The sequence below is a fragment of the Carassius auratus genome, chromosome 29 (assembly GCF_003368295.1).
Source record: "Carassius auratus strain Wakin chromosome 29, ASM336829v1, whole genome shotgun sequence".
NCBI classification, from domain to species: Eukaryota; Metazoa; Chordata; class Actinopteri; order Cypriniformes; family Cyprinidae; genus Carassius; species Carassius auratus.
The window spans coordinates 22,350,881-22,371,488 of NC_039271.1; the positions used below are offsets into that span (position 1 = coordinate 22,350,881).

General features: G+C 35.9%; 1 protein-coding gene and 1 long non-coding RNA gene across 3 annotated transcripts in view; both read right to left on the minus strand.

Moving 5' to 3' along the window:
• The window catches only part of LOC113048444 (uncharacterized), a 50,355-nt gene extending 42,669 nt beyond the window's left edge, over positions 1-7,686 (minus strand). Inside the window, exons 1-14 of the mRNA XM_026210239.1 lie at positions 7,323-7,686; positions 6,465-6,486; positions 6,259-6,318; positions 5,902-5,959; positions 4,910-5,139; positions 4,687-4,777; positions 3,350-3,510; positions 3,220-3,276; positions 2,795-2,869; positions 2,456-2,548; positions 2,296-2,349; positions 2,061-2,105; positions 1,886-1,957; positions 22-120 (exon numbers count right to left, since the gene is read on the minus strand). Of these exons, the coding sequence (XP_026066024.1) occupies positions 22-120; positions 1,886-1,957; positions 2,061-2,105; positions 2,296-2,349; positions 2,456-2,548; positions 2,795-2,869; positions 3,220-3,276; positions 3,350-3,510; positions 4,687-4,777; positions 4,910-5,102 (940 nt within the window). The 5' untranslated portion in view covers positions 5,103-5,139; positions 5,902-5,959; positions 6,259-6,318; positions 6,465-6,486; positions 7,323-7,686. The remainder of the gene's footprint in view (positions 1-21; positions 121-1,885; positions 1,958-2,060; positions 2,106-2,295; positions 2,350-2,455; positions 2,549-2,794; positions 2,870-3,219; positions 3,277-3,349; positions 3,511-4,686; positions 4,778-4,909; positions 5,140-5,901; positions 5,960-6,258; positions 6,319-6,464; positions 6,487-7,322) is intronic.
• Positions 7,687-16,359: 8,673 nt separating this feature from the next.
• On the minus strand, positions 16,360-19,979 carry LOC113048431 (uncharacterized). Of its 2 annotated transcripts, none has more exons than XR_003276475.1 (11): positions 19,834-19,979; positions 19,020-19,203; positions 18,592-18,805; positions 18,274-18,547; positions 18,017-18,147; positions 17,817-17,893; positions 17,535-17,715; positions 17,152-17,399; positions 16,888-17,059; positions 16,761-16,802; positions 16,360-16,585 (listed from the first exon to the last, which is right to left on the minus strand). It is a non-coding gene; the product is annotated as an uncharacterized LOC113048431 (long non-coding RNA). The 2 variants fall into 2 exon arrangements; XR_003276476.1 differs by having other exon boundaries at positions 18,017-18,194.
• Positions 19,980-20,608: the final 629 nt, after the last annotated feature.

Here is a 20,608-nt window from a genome sequence, read left to right on the forward strand (position 1 = left end):
TTTTGCAGTGTATGTGTTTACTGCATGTGTTTATGAATGTTCTTTTACCTTGAAAGTTAGATGGGTGTTCACCCCAAGCATCTTCTTGCTCATTTTCATTGGACAAGCTCACTGGAACAGCTGGAGTTAAGAAAGGTGAAGTTGGTAAGTGTATTTGCTATATTGACAGTGCATGACACTGATACAATATGGGCTAGATTTACTAACAGCTTGCACCAGCACAAACCTTCTTTTGGTGTTAAAATAGTACTGTCAGGATTTACTAAAGAGGCGCAGTAAAGAATTAGTGCTGAAAAAGATGTGGACAGTTGTTTTTGCGTTTAACCTTGAATATGCATTTGTAGTAGTTTTCCTTTGAGACACAAAATTTATGGGAGGTGAGTATTAAGATGAATAACGCAATGATTTAATAACATTTGTGCTCTTCAAATTATTTGTATTTGCTATATTTTTAATGCCCAAAAAAGGCACTTCTTAAAGCAGGTGGTAATTTGCGCTGCACTTGGTAGATTGCACTAGTTATTGTGGGAATGATCTGGCTTCGTCTGTTCTGTAAAGTTTGCATTGTCAGTAAATCACACGCATAATTTTCCCTCCCATCGGCAAATTTATGGAATTGTTGCTCTAATGCTAATTTGGCCTGTTTAGTAAATCTGGCTCAAGGGCTCCTAAAGGGGTCATATAATGTGATTTCTATTTTTCCTTTTCTTCAGTGTGTTATGTAGGTATTTGTACATGTATAAGATCTACAGAGTTACAAAGCTTAAAGTCTCCCACTAAAGGATTTATTCTATCTAAAAGATAAGGCTGATCCAGACCATGCTAAACGGCTCATTCAAAACACGCCCCTACACATCTACGTCAAGATGTGGAAATATTTGCGTAATGCCGCCCAAATGTTCACTCAAAAAAAAAGGTGTGGTTTCAGGAACCGCAGTTAGTGTTAAAGCAGTCATGTCAGGGAGACGCTTTGTGTTTCTAAGCAAAAGCTCTTTATGTGGCAATCCGAAAGTATATGCAATGAGGAATCATTGTTAAGATTTATTTACAACAGAACAGCCCAGATGTTCAAATTTGTACAACACATTTAATGGATGACAGTTTTGTGAACCTAGGAGAGTACAAGGCTGGCTGTGCGCTATTTAAAGAAAAAAAGGTAAATTCCGACTTTGCTATGACAATCTTTGCAACGATTGTATAGTAAAATGCGCTACACAAATAAACTTGAATTGAATCTGGTGCTTATTCTGAATCAGCTACTTTAAGTATGTTTTCTTAATAGTTTAAGTGTTTGCTATTGACTGTTCAAATGCAGAGTTTTGTGCAGCGTAGAGTAACATGTTGTGTGATTACGTGTGTGTGTGAGGGTAACATCACAGCAGAGTAAACAGAGTAAACAGACTGTCAGAAATCATAGCACATAAGCTGTCTTAACCGTGGCTTGTGTACTGCATCATCACTGTGTCTGTCATGTGACTCTGTTCCCTTTCGGGCTTGAACTGATGGTAAAACGAAGGACATTATTAACAGTCTTGATATTTACTTTGAAAGATGAAGCTTGCAATTATGGAAAAGGGGCGTTGCATTTCCGACGAGTGCTTGCGATGTTCGCCCAATAACAATGCATTGGGTCAGTTGGCCATTCAGAGCAGCCTGTGCTTGATGGAAGGAGGGACTTTGTTGAAAATGACGTTTTTGAGAGAGGCGGGACATAGAGGAACTACAATAATGTACAGTATTTGAAAAATGTTTTTTTTCAAAATTAAAACATGTCAACATATTCTGTTACACCAAATATACAAAATAATGGTCTTTAAAATAGCATATGACCCCTTTTAGTGATACCCTAGTAATGACTGAAATTGACTTTTTTTATTTTTTTTACTTTGCATTCTTCCTTGTTGTGTGGTTGATAGTCTTTGGTCTTGAGAGAGTCTTAAGGCATAGAATTTGTTCTCTAATTAGAAAAAGTGAAAAAAAATTGTATTAGGTTGTGTTAGGCCATGACTCATTTGCAATTGTGTTTTGATTTCCTCCATATACTAATGAATGTTTTTTACCTTGAGTGATAGATGGGTGTTCTTCCCAAGTTTCCAGCTGGCGGTCTGAATGAGAGAAGCTCATTGACATTACAAAAGGTACTCATTCTGCTGCTTCAACTGAATTGTGCTCTCTATTTCTTTGTATTTTAGCTTATTTAGCTTTAAATTTTTTGCTTTAAACAAAAGCACATTTTCTATAGTAAACCTAGATGAAATCCTACAGTATTTACCAAAAGTGAGTCATACAACTTACGCTGTGTTCTTTCTTGCTTGGAACTTGAAGGTCTCAGCAAAGAAAATGCATTCTCTGACAGATTGTACATAACATGCTGAATTACCTTATGTGTGTACAGTAATTGTCCTTTTTGTTTTCTTTTACCAAATACTAATTGTTTTTTTGTTTTGTTTTTTACCTTGAATGTCAGGTGAGTGTTCACCCCAATGATCTTGTGGCTCATCTGCCTGGGAGAAGCTCATGGGAACATCTGGAGCTGACAATGATGGAACTGGTAAATTTAAATAATTTTACATGACACATTCATTTTAATGGCTGGTTTTTATTCATTAAAGGAATAAAAATATGATCAGAAAATCAACTTGAATAATACGTTTACAAACTGCATGTCATCTATTTATTCAGCAATCGGAAACTTGACCCACCCTGTTATGGAGTCAGGCTTTTGAGTTGTCATAAATTCTGTGAATTTACAGCTTTTACATTGTGTTTCCAGTACTCATGTAGAGCCTGTTACCTTGACAGCTGGGGAAAGTCTCAAAACGGGCCTGCTCTGGCTTCTCCATGGCCCTTTGGTGGTGATTAACAAATGCTGTTGAAAGAATTGGTATGTAGATGTTATGTCTGCCTCACAAAACAAGATTTTGTACTACACAAAGCCTTACTAAAGCTTGAGATTGCTATCACTTCTAATTGGCAACCAAATGTTTATTATTAAATCATCATTAGTATGTAAATCCTCAAGTTATGAATGTAATGATAGTAGTTCTGTCCAAACTGTTAAAATAGCAACAGAATTGGGTGAAGCTGAAAAAGAAAAGTGATGTAAACCAACAAATCACGAGAGCCTGTGCTATACATTGATCTTACCATGGCTAAGGAACATTCTTGAGCATGGAACAAAACATCCACAAATATCAGTTTTCTCAATTTAAAACTCACAATTGCTGAAAGAGTTCACTGCTTTGCTTGTTGTAAGCAGAGGTCGTACAACAGGACCTGAAAAAGAATAGCACTCAACAGTCACACACTATTATGCCTTAGTCATTTAACTGTTTTATTGTATTTTTACCTTTTGTCTTGATGTATTTTAGAGGTGCTGGAGGTTTTGGTGCAGGCGGGACTTTTGGTGCGGGCTGGATTTTTGGTGTAGGTGGATTTTTGTCTCTATTCATTTTAACTTTTTTGTTGGGGGTTTCATGAAGCTCATCATCTGATGAGAATGTTTTCTTTCTAAGAGCAAAATCAGGGAATTAGATTATTTTACAAAAATGGATTATATAGGTAATAAACTAGCATGTTTGTCAATTTAAAAAAAATCAAAAACAAAAAAAAGCAACAAATACAGTGTAATTTCCTTTTCCAATTCAAACTCCAAAAAGGGTGCATACTACTTTCTGTGGTCTATATACAGGTTTTCTGACACCGTACAATAACCCAGGAAGGTTGGGAAAAGGCCAAAATATATATAAAAAAGCTCTTCTTACGTGAATGTGGCAAAAAAATTGGCAAAATTGACCCTTTGCAGGAAGTTTGATTGACATGCAGGCTGACCAATCATATCGCAAAATCTGTGATTTTAGTCCGACAATTAAACCAGACTGGAGATAAATGACTGGATTAACGTTGGTGGACTAAAATAATTTTAGTATAGACTTTGTTAAATAGGGGTGCACGATATATATCGCCCGATGATTAATGCACATCTCTTCAGTAAAGCTGGTTCTCTAATCAGCGGTAAATTTCATCAGTAGCGTGATTTCACATAGAGCAGCTATTACGACACAGAGCCATGGTTCACAGACAAGCTGCGCAAATCCAAGTTCATTATATGCTAGGATTTGCACAGCATGTCTGTGATCAACGGCTCTGTGTAGTAACAGCTGCTCTATGTGAAATCACGCACCTGATGGAATTACAATATTTATGTTTGTTCACATTTGTTTCTTTGTGTGTGCTGTTGCGCTTATAGTTTTGATTTCTCCACGAGTCAGACAGGCTGTACGAGCCTCAACTTATGTGACCTTAACCAGAGTTTACACTGAAAGTAATACAATCAGAGTCATTCTCGCCAAAGTTTCCGTGCTGCCCTAGTTATTGTTTATTCAAATTTTAATGAGGTTAATTGTCCTGTCGGTCAAGTACAATTCTTTCACTTGCCCCTTCACAAAATCCACTTGTCCCGGACAAGCTGAAAAGCGTTAATGTCGAGCCCTGCATTAGAAACTGAACATGGCTGGTTACTAATTGTGAGTGAAAAGGTAGGGCTGAATTCAAGATTATAAGTAAATAAATTTATCTGTTACTCACATAAACTTTCTATAGTTTCAGAAGACTGAATATTACTGTTTGTTGAAATTACTTTTCAATGTATCTTTTTAAAGTGAAATATGTATTTTTACAACTTACTTGTGAATTCTTTTTATAGAATTTTCAGATTCTGAGATGTCAGAAGTGTAGCATGCCCTTTTCCATTTTTTGGAAATGTTGTCAAATGATGCTGAAATTATCAATATGTGAATTATCAGTATGTGAACTTAATTCATGAAAACCTTAAGCTGTGGAATATCATGTATTAGTAATTTTGTCATCTGTTTTAATGTTTATTTAAAGTGTATTTTAACTTGCTTACCCGACTCATGTAGAATTCTGGCCTGATGCTTGGTCCAACCCTTATCTGGCTGTGGTGCCCCCATCAACCTGACGCTCTTTAGTAACCGGTCCAAGTCTTTGTATGGAGGCCACCATGAGTGGCCATCTGAGTACCAGGACTTTGCTACAGGACCGGTACTCCCTTCTCCGACGAACTCCACTATCAGGTACATGTTCTTTTTGTTGTTGTTTTATTTTAGCTGGAACAACCTAAAGCCCCATAAAGTGTAACGATTCTTATTACATTTCAGTTGTTCATATACATGATTCAGTTACCCAAAATAAAAGTAGCAAGTCCAAAAAAAATAAAATAAAAAAAAAATTAGTGTGTGTGTAAAAGAGGGACTGAAACAAAATTACGGTCATAAGGAACTAAGAAAGCTTTCGCCTCAATGTTCTCAAACTTGCAGAAATGTGTTGGTCCTGAGATGCCATCAACTAGATGAATACCAAGTTCTGAGGATGGAAGGGGATAATCAAAAAAAGGTTCATGATTGTTGAAGGTAGTGTAGGCCACGTAAATGTCATCCTTCGCTGAAATTATATTTTGCAGCTTTGCAACTTTCCCATCAATGTAAACATAACTGTTGGCCTGGTCCAGTTTAAGAGTGTAAGAGCAGGTTTTTATTTCTTTGTACTGTGAAGATCCATGAAAACATTCAGGTAGAGGGCCAGCCGTGTGTTGTTTCTTAATTTGTGTTTCGAAAATAGAAATGACGTGGAGGTTGAGTAATTAATGACAGATTTAACATTTTTGGGTGAACTATCCGTTTAAAAATGTGAATTCCTGGTATCAAAAATCAATTGTTATGATGAAACTGGCAAATCAGAGATCAGAGACTAGCAGGATGCTAGTATTTATGTATGTAAGAATCTCTTTAATGTCTTCATTAAGACATTACTAACATGCTGCATGATGTTGTAATTGATCTAAACCCAAATACTGAGTGGTCATTTAAAATATATACTTACAAAGTCAAAAGATGTTCTCAAGATGTGGCTCTTAAAAGAGCCGTTGTGGTGTATGTAGCTAGTGTAGACAAAAAAGAAGAACGCATACGAGTGAGATATGTCTGTACACATTAAAATGTTTTCACTTTCATCAGTGGTTATTGATTAATTAGGATGTTATGATGAATCTGGCAAATCAGATGCACAATGCTAGTTTTGTTTCCATTTCATTCATACATGCATTTAATAATTTTTTTATTTTTATTCCTTTATGTATTCCTTTAATGTCTTCATTAAGACATTACTAACATGCTGTATGATGTTGTTGTAATTGATCTAAACCCAAATACTGAGTGGTCATTTAAAATATATACTTACAAAGTCAAAGACGTTCTCAAGATGTGGCTCTTAAAAGAGCCGTTGTGGTGTATGTAGCTACTGTAGACAAACAAGAAAAGAGAGAAAAAGAACAACGCATACGAGTGAGATGTATCTGTACACATTATGTTTTCACTTTCATCAGTGATTGATTAAACATGTTGTGATAAATCTGGCAAATAAGAAATGGCGTTGACTCCACTTACAACAATAAGACGGCAATCGACACTGAAAAAGAGAGAGAAGATAATTAATTTCACTGTAGTCTATTAAATCCCAAAGTTTATAGTCTCTGATGGATATGTATAATATTATTTAATAAAGCATGATAAGAAGAAGAATGCAGAGCAATGTTTCTGATGAGACCTTACAGCCCACTAACAAATAAGCCAAAGTAAAAATGCATTTTCATTCTTGAGAATCACCGATTTCTATAAAGGTGTCAAGGCTTATGAGTTTTATCTCTCTCTCTCTCTCGCTCTCTCTCTAAGTGCACGCGCCAGCGTGTGTTAGAGAAAGGGTTTACGCGCTCGCGGTTAAACCTGACAAGTGACAACGCACTACTTTCAATACAATTATGAATAATGAAGATATTATTAAGAATAATTGTATGATTGGTCTCTTTTAAAGTAATGTTAACATGACATAACTCTAAAATGAAAGAGCGTCTCTCAAACGGAGCGGATTGGCTCTATCAGCAATGACGTCACACGGATGTAACGGCATTTCGGTGTTTAACGGCGCTGATGAGCGGCCTGTAACTATATATTAAACGACGGAAAATCGTCTTCGTGAAATGTGATACAATTAACGGAAAAGAAAAATTTCTATAAGTCCAATTTTTACTACAATTTAACTGGTTTCATGAGTTAAAACGTCTGCTATTTATTTTAGTAACTTAGTATAACCCTCAGAAAAACGGACTGTTCCCTCAGACGGATTGTTATTATAATTACAATTTATTACTTTCTTTCTTCATAGTTTTAAATGTCATTTACTTTTGTTGTCGGTCCATACTTTTAAAAAGTCATTTAACTAAATAGGTTAAGTAAAAAGTAATTTACCTCAGGAAAACGCACTGCTGGGGATGTCACTCAAAGTTGAGTCAGGCTGTGCGCGCGGTGGGCACAGACGGCCCCCTGCCCGGTTTCGCGGGCTTGGCACGCGAGTAAGAATTTAAGTTTTAAGAAAAATAATTATTTTCATTTTTTTATATTTTTTTTATGTACAATGATATAATGACACACAGCGTTAACTTTGCATTAAACATAATAATAATAATAATAGTGTTTTCCTATTATATTCAAAGCAATGGTGTTACCAAAAATATAAGCCATATAATTTTTTGTTTTGTTTTACTTATTTATTTTCTTCCCAGACTGAGAGTTCCTTTTTTTATTATTATAAATTGGGCAACCCCATAGGTGGCGATGTACGCGCGCGAGTCGCCAATGAGCCAAGGGATGAAGAAGTCCTCAGGGCAAGATGTGGTGGAGTGATGGTTGAGAGGTAAAGTATGAAAGGTGGAAATGTATAGATTTATGATAGTATGTTTGTCATTGGTGAGATTGTTGAAAGGTTTTTAATAGTGAACTAATTTTAAACCGTTTTAACCGACCATATGTTGAAGCAACGCGTTTTGGAACCAACCGCGGTGCATGTTCAGTTAGCAACAAACAAATTTGATCCCAAATCAACTGCGATACACGTCACGTTAAACGCATGGCAAAATAAATAAAAAACAAAGAATATTATTTTATGTTCTATAATTGTTAGAAATGTAAATGTATGCAATACTATAAATCCATAAAATTCCAAACCTTGTGACCTAAAGACATGCATGTGCACATTATGCACAAAGTTTTTCGCTCAGCCTTGTGCAATATAGAGAAAAATCATAATAATAATGATATTTATTGCCTTTTGCTATAAAAGTGACATTTTCTTGAACATTTCTTAATGAAGACATTGAAGGGGTAATTTAAAAATAAAAACTAGCATCCTGCATCTCTGATTGCCAGATTTCTCATAACACGCATAAATATAAACAAAGAGACTCAAGTTATAGCTCTTAAAAAAACCTGTGTGTGTGATAATGTCATATAGTTAGTTCAAAATTGCTTTGATTTATAGGGATTTAATTTAGTGACTTTACCATTTGTTTTAATGATGTTTATTTACAGTGCAATCTATTCTGCTTACCCGACTCATGCAGACTTCTGTCCTGACGTTTGGCTGTAGTCCTTCCATCATCCAGTCTTTTGCAACCGGTCTATCTATGGAGACCACCATGATCTAATCTATACAGATCTAGTTGTCTCTTCTCCCACAAACTCCTCTTTCAGGTATATATTTTTTGTTGTTGTTTGTTGTTTGTTGTTGTTTCAACAATGTTGACTGTATTTTTGTATACCAAAACAACTTGGGGGTGTCAAACAAACTTCCATTGAGTACCATTAGACCACTCAAGAAGAATTACCTCATATAACCAAGATTTGATGTTGTAAAGCAGATTTTGAGCGGATCTCCTTCATTCTGCAGCCAGCTCACCAGAACCTCTGGGTGCACCAGCTGTGGATATTACAGGCCAAACTTTGGGTGAGGATCTTTCTCCCACTGTTCACCACCAAACCTCTTCCTATATGGAAACAGTTGTTTAGCACACTGTTGTCTATATTTGAATGGGTAATTTTTAGGCTGCAACCAATTATCTTAATTAAATAATGTTCTAGATTAATTTGATAAAATGCCACATTTTATTTTCTTTATTTTTATTTTCCGCATCTACTTACAGATGTGAGTCTCAATGTTCTCTGCACACAACTGCTTACAATAGTGTTTCGATTGCTGTCTGTGTGAAAAAGTAACTATATGAACAAGTAACTAAAGTCAAGCAGTATTTAAATTCTATTTATTTACAGAGGTATATGAAGTCACACTTGTCTGTGTGTGAATATGTTGTGCAGCACAAATCAATGAATGAATGTTCTTGAAGTGAGTTAAACTTCAACAGATATCCCCTGCTAAGGGAGTAGGGAGCAATGAACACTTTGTAGGGACCATGTCAATGGGAACACAGGTTATGCACAGAGCTCTCTTCTAACGAGCTGATTATCTGAATCAAAAAGAGAGACTTACAAAAATATGTAGAGCTGGTGGGCACGGGGACTGGAACTGAAAACCGCTGCTCTAATTAAAGGAAAGTAGTATAGTAAAGTATTATCAAAGATGGCGACATCCATACAATTAAAAGTCTTCTGTTAAATCTGAACCAGCAGCATCTTTTATAACTTGGAGTAGATAGGATTATTTGGGTCACATACAGAGTACAAAACTTGAAAGTAGCGGAGAAAATGCTTCAGTAAAGAAATATTATTTGCAGTTTGCTCTGACAGATGCTTTGACAGATGTGTTCTCCAGAGCACAACTTACATTTGATGGTAGAGTCCTTGTCTAATTTTGGAAATAATTGAAGAGAATAGGAGTGCAATGATTCTGACTACAATTTACGTTGTACTAAAATATTTATTTTAAATGTAGGTTTAATATTCTGTTATATTTATGAGAGCATTAAATGTAAAGGAGTATACATGTAATTACTACAGTTACTACACCTAAAACAATTGCTATGTTAATTTACTATTTTCAGAATATACATGTATATTAACGTGAATACATGTTCCCCATAACAGTTAACATTTAATGGGTGTTTTGTTTTTAGGATTTTTTATATGTTTTATGCTTTAAAATGGCAAGCAAAGAGTTTTTTTGTTTTACAATGTCATGTTTGTATTTTAACCCTTTTTTTGGCTAATGTGTAGCACAACTTACATAAATACATTCACTATATTTGTTTTCTTTGACTTCAGTTTTCACATTGTTTGGAGGACAAAATCGGGAAGGATGTAGGGGCCCACAGTGTGGGCACACATACACAGTTCATCTTTGGGTTTGTTGCTCTGTGCTGTTTGATTGTATGGTAGTCAGAACTTTGTTCAGTTTTATTCATTACTGTCAGCTTTCACAGCGATACTGCTTAATGAGCAATTATCTCTATCAAACATGGACCTTAAAGGGATGGTTCACCCAAAAACATTATTGAAATAAATATTGTGACAATCATGTTCATGAATCTGATTTCAGTGGCACAGCTGTGTAGTATCTAGTACAGAGGTCGTTGACAGTATTGTGTGCATTGTACATGATGTTCACTGCCCAGTATTGTATTATTGTTTACACAGTAAGTTTTCAGTAACATTATTTCCTTATAAAATGCTCTAACATTTTTTTCCTCCTCTTTTCTCCACCAGACACCCTAGGACAACATCCTTAGCACAGATCCACCTATTGCCCTCCATCATTCCCACATCCATCTTGCAACAGTTTCATTAAGTGCAGTCCATAACCAGTTCACGGTCTACACCTTGTCCATTGCAAATGTTATGGATTATTCTAATAAAGATCTTTCTATTATTTTTTTTGAGACAGTTATTATGTACTCTGTTATGTTGTGAATAAAGTCAGCCCCCCCCACCTCGATGCTTTCAGCAGTTAATAGATTAAAGTGTGTCCTTAATGTTTTATTATTTAAAGATTGTTTTAAAGTTTATTACAGGCTCAGTTTATTTTTTTTCACTAGAAAATAAAGTGTAGTATTAACTGTCATAATCAAGTATGAGACTTTTGTCAGTATCATTAATTCTATGAGGCAATATGAATCAAATTAACATTTGTATAGGGTTTTCATCCGAAGGCTTCTTCCTTGTTCAGTTAAACATCAAGGGTTTTCTATGCCTTTGTCACCTTTTACTTTCTCATTGGAAATTATGAGCATCAGTATTTGGAAGAAAATAAGAATATGAAAATGGCTTTGATTTCAATGTATTGAATGGAATCAAAGAACCACACAAACCTTTGACCTTCACACAGACATTGTATTAATAAAAGTGTTACTCAAATTATCAAGCTTGTAATGTTTGTGTTTGTGTTTAATGTGTGTTTATAGTTGTGGTTGTTTTTGTATTTTATTATAAATGCATGTGTCTAGTTGAACGCGAGCGGAGCGATGCAACGCAATAAGATAATCACTGATATCGCCTACACACACTGAAAGCGGGCGAATTGACAAATCCCCGTCAGAAAAAAATATTCCTCTTTATATTTCTGGAATAGCTCTTTGCAACAATGGTCGCGTCTGTGTGACATTGTAGTGCTTTAAAAACTCTAGTTTTCCTCATTTATCTGCTTGCTCCGATCGGCGCTGCGTGGCAGCATGTAATTTGAAATGTTGAAGATTCGTCGTATAGACGTCGTATAGAGGTAAAGGAGACGGCTCATTAACAGCTAAAAACATTCGATCGAATGCGATGTTCACCAGATGCTACGATCTTTCATAGACGTCTCCGCGACGTATCTGTGCTATCTGGGTTATTATATAAATATGTACATATTAAATACGGTAGAACAACCCCATATTTTTGAGAAACCTCATAACTTGATTTTTAACAGTTTTAGATACATCTCCTAATAAATTAACTAAAGTAAGCACTTTCCCTTCTTTATATAGGACTGATGTTAAACAACTACACTCTTCCATATAATTATTACACTCTATTAGGACATGTTCAACTGTTTCTGGCTGACCGCAATAATCACAACCTCCTGTCTGATGTTTCCCTATACGGAGTAAAGATCTATTGATACCTGAATGGCCAATTCTTAAACGTGTCATCACTGCCTCTTCTCTCCTACTTCCATCCCTAGATCTTCCCCCTCCCACATTTCTTTGCACACAGTAAAGATGTCTGCCAGTGTCATTATTATCCCACTGCTCTTGCCACATCCCAATCACTTTTTCCTGAATAATAGATTTCCCTTCAGCTTTGCATAGAGGGACATTGATGTTAACCTCATCCAATTTCAAGGCCTGTTTAGCTAGAATATCCACCTCTTCATTTCCATCAATACCTACATGGGCAGGGACCCAAACAAACTGAACATAAACACCTTTACTATGCAGCTGGAACAATATATGGTAAACTTTGTATATTAGATCTAGTCTGCATGACTTTCCTGTTTTTATGCTCAATAATGCAGCTTGACTGTCTGAGGCAACTACAGCTCTGTTTATGCCCCCAATATAATTCATAACCAACCAATTAAGAGCTAAAGCAATGGCAGTGAGTTCGACAGTATACACGGCAAGATAATCAGAAGTTCTTCTTTTAATTTTGATGTTATATTGTGGAATATTCACTGCCGCTCCTGTTCTGCCATTGTTTGGATCTTTAGACCCATCAGTATACAGTACTAGGTGTTCTTTAAACTGCTCAAAGTAATTTTGAACAACAAGCCATTCTGGGGTACCGCTACTTTCCTTTTTCAATGCCAGTTGTAGCTGCAAGTCCACTACTGGCATAATAAACAGCCATGGAGGTATTGATGAACATGGTACTGTCGAACTGAACTTAAATTGCGTCAGGCCTACATTCTGGGCTTTTTTATCTACAATCCACCCAAAACTATAGTAGTTAGACTTCTAATGTTCCCAACAATCATTCAACACAGCTTTTGCTGGGTTAACACAGCTATGACCCTGGAGATTGACCCAGTACGCATACATTAGCTTAACTCTCCTTAACCGCATTGGAAGTTCTCAAAATAAAAGTCCTGTTCATTTTTTTTTTTTTTAAATAGGCAGTGTAAGAAACATGGTAGTAAGATCAGTCTTTTTTATCTTATTGTAATCAGTGTAAATTAATTTTGTTTATAATACAATGTTTTTTTTTAATAGGCAGTGTAAGAAACATGGTCGTATGATCAGTCTTTTTTATCTTATTGTAATCAGTTTAAATTAATTTTGTTTATAATACACTGTTTTTTATCTGTTTTGTTTTTTGCACTATAAAGGATTATGAATCACTGATTAAAGCCTTATCTTTTCTTCCAAATGTTTTTGACGGATAAAAACATGACAGCTCAGTTGTTACTCTTATTAAGAGAGAATGTGTTCGGTTTCTAAATACAAAATGCAATGAACAGTGTATTAGAATGACACTTCATAGATGTCTAGAAGCATTTCCATTACATGGCTAAATAAATATTATATAAATAAATATTTTGATATTAGTAAAGTTTCGATAACAAAATACCTGTGATATCCAGTTACACCTGTAAGAAACTGCAGAAGTGAAGATCAGTAGACTGAGTGAATTTTCAGCAGATTCTTGATTGAGATTTAACTTTAGCACTGCAGTCATCAAGACTGACTAGAGCAGTCAAAAAAAAAAAAATTATACAGATTTCAGGAGGCCTTCCTTGCAGCTGATGACAAAGCACTCAGATCACCAGCTTAAACACAGTATGCAACGGATGTGAGCAGTTCAATCAGCAGCTGTAAAACAATAATCAGCAGAACTACAGCACTCATTATCAGAGAGATTTAAGAAAGGCCAATTCACACTCAACTCAAGTGTTGATTAGCATCGACAATGACAGCAATTAAAGAAATTAGGCAGATTAAATTCAAAAGATTGTATTTACATTGGTGGTGGGCCGTTATTGCCGTTAACGTGCTGCGTTAACGCAAGACTCTTATCGGGCGATAAAAAAAATATCGCCGTTAATCTATTCTCAAAGTTGGGTTGTGAGCTGGGTCTATATTAAGCAAGCTGATGACTTTCACCTTGATATTTTATATAACCGACTGGCTGAGGGCAGCCTAAAAAGATGCTCAGGACAGTTGACGGGCCACTGCTGCGCATCGTAACGAAAGCTTATCTTTTTCGCGTCTTTTTAAGCCGTACTGTCATATTTTTTTAATTATTCACGGTAATACCGTATACCGAGGTAAAATAGGGAGGAGGTTTGACGGTATCAAAATTTGGATACCGCCCAAGCCTACCCACAACTTCAAAAATACAGCTGTATATTTCATTGTACACATGGGGTACTTTTTATCCCTGTTTTCACCAAACCCATCTTGAGTGTTTACTGCTAAAAGGCACATTTTTTGTTTCATCTGATCATAGAAGCCAGTCACATTTGAAGTTCCAGTCGTGTCTGATAACTGAATATGCTTTAGTTTGTTTTTAGATGAGGTAGGGGAATTTTTCTTGAAACCCTCCCAAACAACATGTGTTGATGTAGGTTCTGTTTGACAATTTATTTAAAGGTTTTCTGAACCAGAAACTCAACTATTTTCTGCAATTCTCCAGCTGTGACCCTTGGAGAGTCTTTAGCCACTCAAACTGACCTCCTCACCATGCATTAGGACGATATAGACACACGTCCTCTTTCAGGCAGTTTTCTAACATTTTCTGTTGGTGGGAAATTCTTAATTATTGTCCTGATGGTGGAAATGGGAATTTCACTGCTCTAGCTCTTTTCTTAAAGCCACTTAACCAATATGTGAAGCTCAGTCATCTTTTGCTGCACATCAGAAATATATTCTTTGTTTTTTCTGATAGTGATGGATGATTAAGGGCATTTGGGCTTTGTTTTCCCTCCACTTTATATTTCTGTGAAACAGGAAGCAATGGCTGGATAATTTCATGTTTATAATCATGCTGGAGTGCTCAAAATTTTGAATATGAATGGGAATATACTTCAGAGATATTTTAATCATAAGAATTTCTAGGGGTGCCAATAATTGTGTCCAACGAGTATTTGAGAAAAACATTAATGTCATAATGATATTTCCCCTCCGTTTTAAATTCTTATTATCCAATGAAAGGATACATTTTTGTGAATTTTTCAAATAAAACATCAAAAGGATTAAAGGGGTGGTAAAACACGTTTTTTCGAAGGCTTGATTGTGTTTGTGGGGTGCACTGTAACATATGTTCATGCTTCGTTTTTTTTAAAAATGCATTATTTTTCATATATTTTACCTTTACTCTACACTGCTCTGTCCCTCCTTGTAAAACGGTCTGATGGTTTCTGGGTTCTATGAAGCCAGTCCCACAAAAATAGCAATGGGCTCAGATTGGTTAGCTGGCCCAGTGTGTTGTGATTCGCTAACCGACTAGCGAATCACAACACACTGGGTGTGTTTTTCGGTAACGTCATGCCCCTTACCTTTACCAGTAGTCTGTGCTTTGGGGGTATTAGAAACAATGGCGTCAATAAAACCATACCAATTTGAGCCCGAATCGGACCCAGAAAATTTTGATGAAGATGATCGAGCATTTCCTGTTCAAGAAAGGGTGTTAAATGACGTTTCAGAATGTTATGTTTTTTATTGTTGTGATCTAATACTTTTTTAAATACGCTGTTATTTAATTGTAGTAATTATAATAGTTGATGTTGAATTTATAACAATAATAAGTGTTTGTCTATTAACAAAAGTATTCAAGAACCATTTTTATTTAAAAAATATATATATATTATTAGGTGTACATGTAATAACTGCGCAAAAATGCCAACTGAAGAGGAAAACATCTGCTGCAAAGAAATACAGAAGGTAGTGTAATAAGCTAGTACCAAAATTATGCATAACGTGTTAATAGTTCTGTATAATCCTTTTTTCATATTTAAAAGATGAACATAGGTTAATTGTAGAGTATGTTCTCATTGTCTTACATTACTGTTTAGGTTGTAAAACGAATGATGGAGGTTCCAGACCCTCCTAAATGTATGGTTGAGCATCCAGGTTTTGAACCAAACTGCTTTAATCCGTATACTTTGCAAAATATCAATAATATTTACAGAGCCGACTATGGACCAGTGAGACGCAGAAATGAAGAGGAGTAAGTATTTATTAAATGTAATGAAATTATGTTGTGTAAAATAATATAAATAAAAAACAATAGATACAAATATATATATATATATATATATATATATACATATACATACACACACACACACAAGACATGTTATTCAAAGACAAAAATTAAATCAAAATATAAATTTTTATCAAACATATTTTCACATCACATATACATGTTTCCAATATACCACTGGTTTTATACACAATATTGAGGTTTTCTGTTCCTGCCATAGGCGCTTCCGTTATCTGGCCTATCGCAGCTTTGTCAGCTGGTGCTGGGGCTACCTAGGACGTAGTGTGAGGGTTGTCATCCCCTCATGTGTTGTTAACCGGATCCGCCTACAGTTTCCTGATCCAGCGGGACAGTATGTTGGGTTCCGGCCACCCCTCGACTGAATCGTGACACACGCTGGGCAATCACCTCTTCTTTGGAAGGTTTTTCATACTGTGATGACAGAGGAGGTGGAATGGGGATTGCATGCAGCTCTTCCGCATATGGCTTGGGGTCCACAAAGACTTTATGTAACAGAAGGCTCATAAGGTCATCGACATAGTCTGTAAAAAACAGAATACTGAGTCCCTCTATGGGTTTATATAATTACTGATAAATAATCTACCTTTGTTTTATAATTAACATTTGTGTAATATTTATAAATATTTTTTGTAATCTTATATTTATTTTATTATAGCTTTTTTTATATTATTGTTAATAAAACATTTTACAACTTACTGTATGTTGGTTCTATTTTCACTGGCTTTGCTGTGCATTCCCCTATTAATGAATAAAAAAAACATTTCCATAACAATTGTTAGAAACAATGTTTCTAAATATTACTGAACATGTCAAAGATTATTACCTGCACAACATTCCTATGAAAGGGAAAATCACGTTCTTTGGGGCAAAACGCAAAATCAGACTGTGGAAAGCCTCCAGTGATGACGTCTGAAAGTTGTGGCTGAGCTTTTCTATATCCTTGAGAACTCTCTTGTTGTATAATAGCTTTTCCACTTTATGAAGCGCTATTGATCCTGTAGCCAAACAGATCAAATATGAAGAAAATCTCAAAATTTTACTATTTTACTGTCATTCTATTGTCATTTGTCTCTCTATATAGTCATACCTGGTTGGAACCATTTTTTGGATCCCTGGAAACTTTGTCTGGGTGTTCACACTTGGGGAAGAGGTGGTTCTCATGAACATGTACATTTTGTATGTGGTTCTGCAGTGAATTCCACTTCGCCACCTTTTCTGGCCCAGACTCAGAGGAAATCGCACTCCAGTAAACATGGTTTTTGATGCTGTGCAACCATTTTTTCAGCACCTCGCAGTCCTTCATTTTTGAAAGTTTGTCAAGTTTCTTAGATAAACCTGTACAAAGTAAAAGCTTGGTTGTACAATCATTATTTCAAGAAAATCTAATTATCCCAAAAATATAAATGTACAAGTTAGGTTTAACAATTAACTGAATAAGTATCAATTAATAATACAAAGATAAATAATTACCTTTCTCAAAGTGCCACACGTCATAGAACTGAATGATATTGCGGTCCCTCAGGTAATTCTGAATCTGCGGATGGCGATCGGTGACGATGTAGTCAACAGTTAAACCATGAGACTCCAGCTTATCGAGACAACGCTTCAATCCCTCCTTTTCCATATGATAACTGCCACCAACCTCATTGCTCTGTTGTTGGGTACACAACATTTCAAATGTATAAACAGAGTAGAGTATAAACAATAACAGATAAAAGAAAATTTAATTTTTTTTAATGCTTAATTACTAACCTGAACTAGTTGAAGATCCAGAATTTTGTTGGTTTCCATGTGCATAATGGTGTAGCTGCCAAATTTTGCTGAGTGTCCTATTGTAAACATCATAATCAGATATAGAACATTACTGAGAACATCAGTATCATAATATTTTAGGAGAACTCAAAGACTATAAAATAAACGCTGTGATTTTTTCAAATATACTCTAAACGTACCTGGCGTGTCAGCACGCATATCTCCAGCCACAGCAACATTTCCTCCCTCTTGCAGCTGTCTTATAAGATTCAGTTGATCTTGGTTCCACTTGTGTATTATGGTAGGCTCAATGAAATTCCTGGCATGAATCCTAAAAGTTACCAAATGCATCATCTGGAGCTTCATGACTTTGAAAATCTATTAACATAGAAATCATACAGTACATACATACTGAAACACAGTATTTTTTTGTGAATTTTATTGTAAATTGTAATACCTTCTCTAGTTGTTTAAAAGATCCACCGGTAAAATACGTTGCAGCAGACAATAGCAGGTTTCCAAGTGGGGTACTCCCAACAATGGGCTGGCTCTGCCACTGTCTGTAGTAGTTACACTTTTCACAAAGCTAAGTGAATGCAACAAAATTCCCCCTTCGTCTGTTCTGGACAACACACTTTGTCTTACAAATTGGACAGGACACAAACAGCTCTCGAAGACAGCTTTCAAAAACAATGTATTTGTTATCGCTGTGGTCGGGCTGTGGATCTATCCTAAGGCAATATAAAAAGTGTGTATATATGTATTTATATCTTACGCCAATTCTGATTCTTCAGTGACAACAGAATCTGGGTTATATGTGGAATCAGTGGGTTCGACATTTAATTCTGATTCTTCTTCCTCATCGAACACCAGACGAGTTCTCTTACTGGGCCTGAAGACTGAGCCCCTTACTGGTGTTGAAGACACATCAGGAAACATGTCAGTTGTTTGGGTGCCCACATCATGACCATAATATGTTGCCTGAATGCCTACAAGTACAAAAAAAAAAAGTAAAAAATACAATTACTCATAACCATCGGTCATGCTATTACAATTTTTTTTTACAGTGAGAAACATAAGCCACTTTCTAATACACATAAGTTTCAGTAGCCGGTATAACAATTATAATAAAAAAAAGACAATATGTACCAGAACTGCATATGATAAAGTAACACAAACACATTTAATGTCTGTATTTCATACCTTTGCTCCTTAAGTGGAAACTGCTCAATGTACCCATTGAAAGTTGTGTGCCCACTGATCGCATCTTCGGCTTTATCTCTGTGGCTACAGTTTCGGTCTCTATAGGGTCTGACTGACATCCAACTTCATGAAGTGTAGATGTAGTGGGGAGCTCTTGGGAACTCGCACCCTGCTGAGATGTCGTCTGTAAGAAATAATGACAATATGTAATCAATGATCAAATTACAGCTTAAAATATACACTTGACATGTAAAAAATAGTAAGAAAAAATTACTGGATAATAATCATTGGACCACAAAAAATAAGCTTCATAAGCAAGATTTTCATATAATTGTTCTGACAAATTGTATTAGTCCTCAAAGGGATTTTTTTGATTAAAGAGTGAAGATCTATAGTAATCGGTACTGAATGGAATCGTTACTTTTGTATTTTTAGAACGCTTATAACCAAATATCTGTCGCTATAACTATTCACCCAAAACATTGGCTTTACTATAGTAGCCAAATCAAACACAGAACCATGTTTAGCATGCCTGCAGATAAACAAACATGTAGATAAACAACACATAAACGCTCTAATCAAAGAATAATATACGCTAATTCCAAGTTCGTTGTTGAAATTAAGAAAAAAAAGTTCGTAACGTTAGGGTGTTTGTCGCATTAAGTATGAATAAGCATTTAACTAACTGGTTTGCAGAGCCAAACAGCGTTGTTATTTGTTCACTTCCTTGATACAACGCACAATTAGCAATACAGCCAATAGCAATACAAACCAATACAGTAAAACACATCGACGAAAAATAAGTCATACTTACAGCTTGTGGCCCGTAAACAGCTTCTGTTTTTAAAGTTGGAACTGCTCCATCTTTCAGGAGAAGCCGTTGGTTTAATCCTGTGTTACGGTTTAACTGGTTACCGTGTTATCTGGTGACCAACTTCCTGTTTAGGTCTCCGCTGCAGATTCGCCGATTCTGAAAGCACAAACTGACGTGATATTAAGTGCCTAATAAACGCAGACTTGCTCATTGCATGATTTTGATATTCTTGCAGAGATAACAAGTTATAGGTATGATCGCCCGTAGCGGCTGAAGTAAGTAGGATAAACAAAAAAATAAAATAAAGTAAATCTGTGTTGGCACGGGTTTCGAACACGCGCTAAAAGACGACGCGCCGCGAGACGACACTCACGAACCACCGAGCCACCGATCTTTACATACACAGCTCCAGATCTCTGGATTCAACACAGGACTCTCGGCAGCCTGCCACTGTAAGAATGTGTTTTGCCAATGAACCAATGGGAACTAAGCTACTTAAACGTTGGGCTGTTGTTATGCATGTTTACATTAATGGGATTCGTAATTTTTGACGATGAGTAATTTTTCAGATCGTATCAAATCATTTAGCAGCATTAGAAGCGCTTTGGCTGGAATTGTTAACTTATAGCAACAGTAAAATTGGATTTTGGCTTGCAAACAGAGGTCACAAGTTAACACGGTCACAGTTCCTTGATTCAGCCCGTTTCACGATGTGACGCCGAGAGTCCTGTGTTGAATCCAGAGATCTGGAGCTGTGTATGTAAAGATCGGTGGC